The sequence below is a fragment of the Wolffia australiana genome, chromosome 14 (genome assembly GCF_029677425.1).
Source record: "Wolffia australiana isolate 7733 chromosome 14, ASM2967742v1".
In the NCBI taxonomy this organism is placed as follows: Eukaryota; Viridiplantae; Streptophyta; class Magnoliopsida; order Alismatales; family Araceae; genus Wolffia; species Wolffia australiana.
Genome location: NC_135848.1, coordinates 1921225 through 1931248, shown reverse-complemented (window position 1 = coordinate 1931248; position 10024 = coordinate 1921225). Strand labels below are relative to the sequence as shown.

Here is a 10024-nt window from a genome sequence, read left to right as displayed (position 1 = left end):
CTGAATTATAACTTGCCTGAATGTTTCTTGAAACATTGGCCTATACTTAAAGGCTTTGGAGGAAAGAGAAAGTACGGTCAAAAAAATAAAATAAAGACGAGCGATGTGACGAACGATGCTGTTTTGCGTCACGTCAGGGGGCAGTTCTGGATCTGGCTTTGGCGACGTGTTAGGACGCGTGAAGGAGCGTGCGTGGGTGGAGACGTGCTTGATGCTGGCATGTTGACTTGATCCGGTGACGTGTCTAATGCTGGCATGTTGACTTGATCCGTTGACGAAGGCGACATGTCTTCAGCGGTCGTATTGACTTCCGATGACGGTGGTGACGCGTCCGGTGTTGATGCATTGACGTCGTCGCCACCACTAGTTAGTAAGAATTCTGGCCCAGCCCAAAGTGGCCCTTCTCAACAAACACCCAAAGGCCTAGAGTTCAACTTGACCACCATCAATTAATGATTGATCCATAGAAATTAGACATGATTGTTAAGTTATGTTCGTTTGAAATGAACAAAAAATTCACACAAAAGAACAGCACAGGGCCTTGTTCTTTGTTCTGTTCATTTTTTTTTTTCAAAAACGAACAAAATTCGCACCTTCGCACATTCGCACAAAACTAGAACAAAATTCGCACAAAGAGAACAAAAGAACCGCACACAGGTTTGTGCAATTCTCTGTTCGAATTTGTTTTTGTTCTGTTCAGAAAACCGAACAGAACGAACAATTCCCACAAATTCACACAAAAAGAACGACCATGTCTAATAGAAATGCAGTGCTTTTTCTTATGATTTTCTTTGGCTTTTTTACTTCCTTTCCATTTGGGACAATAGGTTTTGATATTTTTAAATCCATAGCCAAGTACTGATTTTTGGTATGGATTTCAATATGTGATATTTAAATATTAGATTGAAATATCTGAATATTAGATCCACTATCCATTACTAGCATTCGCCACATTCTGACCCCTATGATATCCGTGCCAATATCTGGTATCAGGTAGATATTTGATATCCGTCGGATGCCCAATATCCGGTAACTGAAACCATCTTGATTTAATTGGAATATTGGACAGGGGAACACTAGGATCTGCGTGGAGAGATGGAGAGAGAAAGAGAAAAAAGAGAAGAGTCTGATCCAAGTAGAGAAAATCCAGATAGAAATGTGGAGAGAGAAAGAGAGGAAAAGAGAAAAAAACTTTAATACTGATAGAGAGAATAGGGATGAAGAAAATGATCCATATAGATATGTAGATAAGTTAGAGATAGAGGGAGACGGAGATATAAAGATATATTGACAGAGAACATAATCCAAATAGAGAGAATGTGTGTTAACAAAAAGAGAGGAAGACTATGATCCAGATAAAGAAATAGAGACTAGGAGAAAAAGAAGGTAACAATATCTAGAGAGAGAGAGAAGAATACAATCAACTGATCCAGATAGAGAGATCGAGACAGAATGAGAGAAGAGGAGGAAGAATGAGAAAAATGCAGATAAATACATTAAGAGAGAGAATGCCAAAAAAAAGGAAAGAGGAAGAGTAAGATTCAGACAGAGAGAGAGTGAAAGAGAGAAAAATAGAAAAAAGAGCAAGATACAGTTAAAGAACGAAGAAGATAGAGAGAAGAGAGAAACATGCAGAAGAGGAAGAATGAGAAAATTGCAGATAAATACAGAGAGAGAGAATGCCAAAAAAGGAAAGAGGAAGAGTAAGATTCAGATAGAGAGAGAGAGAGTGAAAGAGAGAAAAATAGGAAAAAAGAGCAAGATACAGTTAAACAACGAAAAAGATAGAGAGAAGAGAGAGAGACACACACACAAGGAGAGAAACAAAATACATACCAGAGGCAGAAAGAAGAGAGATAAATAAATACAATGCGGTGCATAGAGGCCGGCTAAACAGACAGATTGATACAAAATTCTAACAATCTACGAAGCCGGGGCTTGATTCACGGCCCCGAGCATCTTGTACATCTGCGCACAGTCATGGGAGAAGTCCCTCATAGCCCGGAAGAGCTCCGGCAAGTGGACCTTCAAGCTGCTCACCGACTTCTCCCTTGCCTGCTTGCAAAGTGTGACTTGCTTCTCTTTCTCCTCCTCGAGCTTCTTCTTCGCCATCTCCACCGGCAACTGCCGCTCCTTCACCGCAGCCCTGTACTCGGCCGCCTCGCCCGTCTCCGGCTCGAGATCGTCTTCCAGAGACGGAGACGGCGGCAGCTGCGGCAGCGGCACCGACCTCTTGGACAAATAACTCTGGTGCCAATCTTCAAACCCCTGCTGCTTCCTGAGAAAGTCCTTGCCGAGATCCTCACACCTCTCCCTCTGCCTCAGCTCCTCGTCCTGATGCTCGAGAATCGCCCTCATCACCGCTGCGAACCGTCCGATCTCTGCCTTGGCCCGCTCTTCATGGATCTTCTCCAGCTGCTCGTGCCAGATCTGGAGGAGCCTCTTGATTGGCGGGGGTGGTCGGTGCACGGGCGAGGACGCCTTCTCCGTGAGGCTGCTCTCTATGGGGATGAGGTTGAGACGGAGCCAATCGTTGAGGGACCTCACGTACTTCTTCTTGAAGGCAATGAGGTCTTGGAAATTCTGGCTCCACCGTGCGGCCATGTCGCAGAGCTGGCATGTCCGACCGCGCAGCTGATCGCTCGTCTCCTTGAGCGCATTGGACACGTCCACGGCACTGATGCCTTCCACCAGCTTCAGCTGCATCTCGTGGTGCACCTGCATCGTCTCCCACATCTCCGCCATCCTATCAAACAGTTCAACATGGATGATCGTGACTGCACTTCTCATGTGTGGACAACCCAGGTTTGGTCAATTATCGAAAAGTGGTACTGAAAGAAAGAAAGTGGAAAATTGGCCGGCGAAGATTGTTAACATTGCAGTTATCTGTCATGTTTTCTTGGTTTAACACTTTCTCGAGCATAAACCCTGCACCCGAAACCCTAAAATTGAGCTCCGGGGAAATAAGATCAATCTTGTCAACAATTTGACCAATAAAGCTTCCCACTAGTTACTTTAGTAACTCGGTTTCTGGACAGAAATAGGAAAAGAAAACCCGGAAGACAAGTAGGTTTTTCTAGGTTTAAGGTCTTCAACATAAACCCTGAATGAATAAACCAAATAGCAGATCCCAGACATCACATGAAAAGTGCCAACAGTTGACAGTGACTGTTCTTCCACATGGTAATAACCTAGCTCTAGGACAAAAAAGGGAAGAAAAACATGAACAAATTCTCGATTCTTCAGTAAATCACAGAACAGTATAGCCCGTCGAAGATTTCTGCCATAACTCTCAAACCTTAAGTCTAAATCCCAACTCTAAACCTACGCAATAGGGATATAAAAAATGCACCCAACATATCAGCTTTCCTGTCAACAATGTAAAAAACAGTTGATGCTGTGATGGCTTCCCATCTTCAGTCACTAGTTTAGAAGGAAAATACACAAATAAATTGAGAGAATACTTGATGTTTCAGTTATTTGGAGGTCTTGGCTAGAAGATAACCCTGAATTTGAGCTTAGGGGACATAACACACATCCCCCGTCGCTATAAAGTATCACCAGTTTCAACAGTTGGCGCAGCTAACTCAGATTGCGCTTCAATATTAATCCGAGTTATACCAACCGCACGAGGAAAGAAACTGTAAGATAAACACGGGGAGAATAGTAAAACTTTTATAAATTGAGTTTTGAGATGGACTCAATTATAAACCTTAATCCTTAAATCCAAAGCTCTGCAGCAGAAGTTGATTCGATAGTTTCAAATCTTTCATGCTCGAGTAAGAGCAAAATCATTGCTGCTTGCATCAGTAGTTTGGCACTCGTCAAGGTCTACACCAACTACCTTGGTTGCCAGGGTTTCATATAATGTTGAAGCCGTTTGTCATCATCAACTTAGTAAAGTTCTAGTTAAACACAACATGAGACTGGTAAACATCAACCAATCTAGTTGATGATAACGTTGATGGAAATTTTCTCTGAGCACGGATGGTTGGCTCCCATTGAATTATTGGCAACATCAACATCAATGTCACACGTCGGCGCCATCGTGAAGCACAGAATGCTAATCATATGAATGGTAATGATAAGAATTTTGGGGGAAAATTTAAGGGTTTGCTTACCCTCGTACTAGCTGAGTGAGCTTCTCATAGAGCTGGACATCTCGCAGACGCTGGATTTCGGAGACTGTGGAGTCCATTGACTGCATATCAACGATGTACCGGGTGTGCAGGTGGCTAACTTCTGCTTTGGTCACCGCCAACGCTTCAGAACTGGCGCCATGCTTCTTCAGTTTATTAAGCTTGGCCACCTTACGCTGGTAATCAAACTTCATGCGCTCACTCGCCTGATCAAACAAGCAGGTACCCATATTTCCACTCATCAAAAGGAAAAACCCACAAGAGGAAACCCACCGTAATTCCAAGGAAATATTTCTGTTTCAAGAAAAATAGTTTAATTAAACCAAATGAAAGAGTTTCTTCGAGTACCTTGACTTCATCAAAGAGTTTCTTTTCCCAAGCCAGCAGTTTATCCAATATAGTGGCGTGGGTTTCCAAGCTATCTGTTTCGAAATCATCTCGGCCTTCTTCAGGGCCCAGGCCTCTGAAGGACCTGTTCCATGTGATGGCCCGCATCACTCTTGCGGAATGATCAATGTGACCTTGTAATCGTCAAAACAAAGGAAACAAACATCACCAGTGGTTCAAGCATAACATCAACATTTGAGCTCCGTAAAAAGATAAATATATAGACAAATAACAAGATAGATTTAGATAACGATATATATAGATATATACAGATATAGAAAAAGATGGAAAGGGGTAGATAAAAGTTAAGAGATAAATGAATAAATAGGGGTCGAAATAGATAGAGAGATAGATAGAGACATATTTAAAAAGAAATAGAGATTCAGTGATAGATAGATAAATAGGGATAGACAGATGATAGATAAATTGGGATCGACAAAGAGAAATTGATGGATTCGAAGAGAGATGGGTTACAGAGAGAGAGAGATTTACCAGGATAATCCGCAAAATTGGGGAGAATTAGAGCGATAGATAGATCGAGCTAGAGACAGAGACAGAGCTAGCAATTGAGAGCGATAAAGCATAGAAATCGAGAGCAATAAAGCATAGAAATCGAGAGCGATAAAGCATAGAAATTGAGAGCGATAAAGCATAGAAATTGAGAGCGATAAATCATAGAAATTGAGAGCTAGAAATAGAGAGATAGATGAATAAATAGGGGTGGGAATAGATAGACAAATAGGGATAGACAGGGACATATTTAAAAAGATGGAAAGGGGTAGATAGAAATAGAGATACAGAGATAGATAGATAAATAGACAAATAGGGATAGACAGAGACATATTTAAAAACATGGAAAGGGGTAGATAGAGATAGAGATACAAAGATAGATAGATAAATAGGGACAGGTAGAGATAGAGAGACAGATGATAGACAGAGATTGAGAGATGGATAGATAAATTGGGATCGACAAGGATAATTTGATGGATTCGTAGAGAGATGGGTTACAGAGAGAGGGAGATGGGTTTTGATAGATAAAAGATGGAGATATAAATAGGTAAATTAAGATACCCAGATATATAATTTTGATGGATTGGTAGAGCGATGGGTTAGAGAAACAATTAGAGCGATAGATAGATCGAGCTAGAAACATCAAAATTATATAAATCATACCCCGATTATCAGCAAAATTGGAGTGATAATGCAGCCGCTTGGCCTCCAGCATGCCGGAGACACCCTGGGCGCTCTCGTAGGCCTTGAGGAAGTGATCGTCGAGGCCGATCAAGATCTGCATGAAGGACACGCTGGCCCTGGATCCCCCAACCGCGCTCCTCTGCCTCGGCGCCGCCTTCGCCGCCACCGGCGTCTCCGTAATCGCCGCCTCGGCGGGCGGCGAAGGCTCGGAGGTGACGCGGCGGTGCTGGTCCTCGGCTGGCGGCTTGGCGGGCACGCCGTCGTCGGACCCGAAGAAGTAGTCCCAGCCGGGGGGCTGCGGAGACGAGGCGAGGGCGGGGGCGGCGGCGGCGGCGTCGTCGGCGGCGGCGTCTTCGCGGATGGAGGGGGTTTGGGGGGAGGGTCGGAGGGGGGGTTTGGGGGGGGGGAGGTCGGGCATGCTGGCGGCGCGCTGGAGGGGGGAGGGAGGGAATTCGGGGGGCGGGGGCGGGGGCGGCGGCGGGAGGGCGGCGTCGAGGGGGGATTTGGCGGCGGAGGAGGCGGGGTTGGGCGGCGGCGGCGGCGGCGGAGGGGGGGAGAGGGGGGCGGTGGTCTGGCAGATGACGTCAGGGGCTTCGACGAGGGCGTAGTCGTGGACGGCGGCGCCGGTGTCGCGGAGGGCGAAGGCGTAGGCGGAGTGCGCCGCCGCGAAGGCGTTGCGCGCCGCCACGGCCTCCTTCATGAAGAGCCGCCGCTCCTTGCAGCGCGCCACCGCCTCGTCGCCCTCCATCTTCGACTGCGCGCAACCCATCGGCCCCCCAGAGAAGGGTTCCCTTCGAAATCAGTCCACCAGCAGAAGAAAGAAGAAAGGAAGAGGGAGGGGGAGGAGAATACTTATTTATACTTGAAAAGCTGAGATTTATATTCTCCCGAGAAGAAGGATATATTCGTCATAACCCAGCCGAACGGCTTTTAGGAGGGCAGAGCTCTAATAATCTCGAGTATTTTAATTACACAGAACTTTGGGGGAGAGATGGGGTAGAGTATATGTGTATTTATTTGGGACTTGTAAAGCTGAGATTTATTTTCTCCCGATAAGGGGGGCATATTCGTCATAACATAAGCCAATGGCTTTTAGAAGGGTAGTTCTATAATAATTTCCAAGATTTTGATTGCATTGAACTTTGTTTGAGAGATAGGGTAGAATATATTTCTAACTTGGGACTTGTAAAGCTGACGATTATATTCTCCCGATAAGAGAGGTATATCCGTCATAACACAGCCTAAGGGCTTTAGGAGGGCAGGGCTGTAATAATCTCGAGTATTTTGATTACACAGAACTTTTGGGGTGAGATGGGGTAGACTATATTTGTATTTATTCGGGAGTTGAAATTTGAAAAGCTGACATTTATATTCTCGCGAGGAGAGGGGTATATTCGTCTTAACACAGTGGAAGGACTTCTAGAAGGGCAGGGCTGGAATAATCTCGAGTATTTTTAATCGAATAGATAAAATTTGGGACTTGAAATGCTGACATTTATATTCTCCCGAGAAAAGTGGTATATTCGTCATAACACAAGCTAATGGCTTTTAGAAGGGTAGTTCTGTAATGATCTCGTAGATTTTGATTGCATTGAACTTTGGGGGAGAGATGTGGTAGAATATTTATAATTTGGGACTTGTAAAGCTGACATTTATATTCTCGCGACGAGAGGGGTATATTCGTCATAACACAGCCGAGTGGCTTGTACAAGGGCAGGGCTGTAATAATCTCGAGTATTTTGATTGCATTGAACTTTGCTGGAGATGGGGTAGAATATCTATGTATTTATTTAGGACTTGTAAAGCTGACATTTATATTCTCCCGATAAGAGGGGTATATTCGTCATAACACAGGCCGAACGGCTTTTCGAAGGGCAGGGCTGTAATAATCTCGAGTATTTTGATTGCATTGAACTTTCCGGAAGAGCTGGGGTAGAATATATGTGTATTTATTTATTCATACTTGAAAAGCTGACGATTATATTCTCCCGATAAGAGGGGTTTATTCGTCATAACTTGGACGAACGGCTTTTAGAAGGTCAGGGCTGTAATAATCTCGGTTATTTTTTATTACACAGAACTTTGCGGGAGAGATAGTGTAGAATATATATAATTTGGGACTTGAAAAGCTGACAATAATATTCTCGAAAGAATAAGGGTATATTGGTCATAACACAAGTGACTGGCTTTTAGAAGGGCAGGTCTGTCATAATCTCCGATATTTTGATTGCCTAGAACTTTCGGAGAGAGATGGTGTAGAATATATATTTATGTTTGTAAAGCTGACAATATATTTTCCCAATAAGAAGGGTTTATTCGTCATAACAAAAGCTGATGGCTTTTAAAAGGGCAGGTCTATAATAATCTCGAATATATTTGACTGAATAAAACGTTGGGACTGGGGGCAGATGGAGTAGAATATATATATTTCTACTTGTAAAGCTGACAATGTATTCTCCCGGGAAGAAGGGTATATTCGTCGTAGCTTAGCCGAATGGCTTTTAGAATGGCAGGGCTGTCATAATCTGGAATGTTTTATTGAATGGAACTTTGGGACTGGGGGAAATATGGGTATGGGTTGAAATGGAATTATCCAAGGGGTTGAAGGAGAGAGCGGGTAAAGTATGTGTGGGCCCCGGCAATTTGGGAAATGTGAAAAGCTGATAAGACATGATCCAGTAGAACGAGTTTGTATGCTGTAGTCTGTTTGAGGGGTTAAAAAAGTAATAGATATTCACAAATAAAGTCATATTAAAAAAAGAATTGCTGGAAGATGTTAGTTGGTTGAGCCACTTTTATATTGAAGCTGAAAGCATTTCTTTGGTGTGGGGAAATCATTCTCTTTGGTGCAGGCAGAAATGGAATTTAGCTTTCTATACAAATCTATTTTGTATAGAAAAATACTGTGTATTGTGAGGAAGAGGAAATCTTTTTTTTTTGTTTACCAGAAATAAACAGATTAAACTTTCTGATCAGTAATCTAAAATTAATGAAAATTTCTTTTGTGCCTTGTTCTTGTAACCACTTTGCAAGAGCAAGAAGAAAAATAAAACAACAACGGTTGTGTCAGATTTGAGTATTCAGTTTCACCAACAAAATATGAAGACTCTCTATGATAGGAAGATCTAACTACCACGCTATGAAAGGACGTAATATACATTCAATCATTTCCCTACAACTTTGTTGAGACACAAATGGACAAATTATGAGCGGCTAATACATTGATGGATGTTGAATCAAACTTATATACGGACCATAATTAGGTTTGGGGACAGATGATGATCCATCATCCGTCCCATCGCTGATGCAAGAAAGATGCATGTGAGGAGGTGACGGTGATGATGGTGACAAGAAAAAATGGGACATCAACACCAATGAGGGCAATGTTATTGGGACAATGACAATGATGACATGGAATGGATGTGATGATCCAGTTGTAGGTGACTCGCCTATCATGCACATATTATTAGACCAGACTTGTCAAGGTGTGGGCCTGTTAGAGGCCCCATGGTCCCAATAATTTGTTGAAGCATTGTGATCCTAAGTTAGCCCTTTAAGGGCTCCATGACTATAGTGCAGGGACGAGGACGGGACGGGACGTGGATGGTTCGGGACGAAATTTGTCCCATCCTACGTCCCATGTTAGCGTAGGGACGAAGGACAGGATGGTTTTTCGTCCGGGGACAAAAAAACCATCCTGTCCAATAATCCTGGGACAATTTTTCGTCCCGTCCAGTCCTCCTGGGACGAATTTTTGTCCCAAAATTCATCTCGGACGAAAAATACATTATATATATTTAATATCTTACAATATATTATAATATATTATAAATTGTCCTCGCGAGGCCACGTAGCAACATCTCAACTGTCAGATGTGAATCTGGCAGTTTTCCGTCCAAATTCGTCTGTTCGTCGTCCGGAGACCTTCAAACGGACGATTTTTTCGTCCACACGGACAAAAAACGTCCCGTCCGGCGGTCCCCAGGATGAATTTTCGCCCCAGAATTCGTCTTTGCCCCCGGGCGGAACGTTTTTTTTGTCCGAGGATGAAAAAACCATCCCGTCCGCGTCCCAAATCTATATCCATGACCCATGTAGGGAGATGAGGTAACTTTGGTCCAATTCGGGCCCATTTAGTACTTAAAGGCCCATTAATCAGCTTGATGGGGCCCTGTCGTGTCACCTGAGATAAGGTAAGGCCACTAGATAAAGAGAGGAGGGGATGGTTATCATTTCAGAGGCTGGGTTTTGCATTGTTGCATTTGATAATGTATCTCCCTTGATCGGGCCTCCTAGCGGGATGG

At 43.6% G+C, this 10024-nt stretch overlaps 1 protein-coding gene across 1 annotated transcript; it reads right to left on the bottom strand.

Moving 5' to 3' along the window:
- Window positions 1–1816: 1816 nt before the first annotated feature.
- On the bottom strand, window positions 1817–6549 carry LOC144711675 (protein ROLLING AND ERECT LEAF 2-like). The gene is made up of 4 exons (XM_078585673.1): window positions 5700–6549; window positions 4488–4660; window positions 4122–4345; window positions 1817–2746 (listed from the first exon to the last, which is right to left on the bottom strand). Exons 1-4 carry the CDS (start codon window positions 6487–6489, stop codon window positions 1924–1926), a joined length of 2010 nt encoding a protein of 669 aa, XP_078441799.1. The 5' UTR covers window positions 6490–6549; the 3' UTR covers window positions 1817–1923.
- Between the last annotated feature and the right edge of the window lie 3475 nt (window positions 6550–10024).

Excerpts from the sequence above, each read along its gene's own strand:
- LOC144711675 (XM_078585673.1), bottom strand. The coding sequence starts at position 6,489 with ATGGGTTGCGCGCAGTCGAAGATGGAGGGCGACGAGGCGGTGGCGCGC. Across the intron at positions 4,661-5,699 it reads CAATTTTGCTGATAATCGGG|GTCACATTGATCATTCCGCA; the intron begins GTATGATTTATA and ends GACGATTACAAG. Across the intron at positions 4,346-4,487 it reads AACTCTTTGATGAAGTCAAG|GCGAGTGAGCGCATGAAGTT; the intron begins GTACTCGAAGAA and ends TTGTTTGATCAG.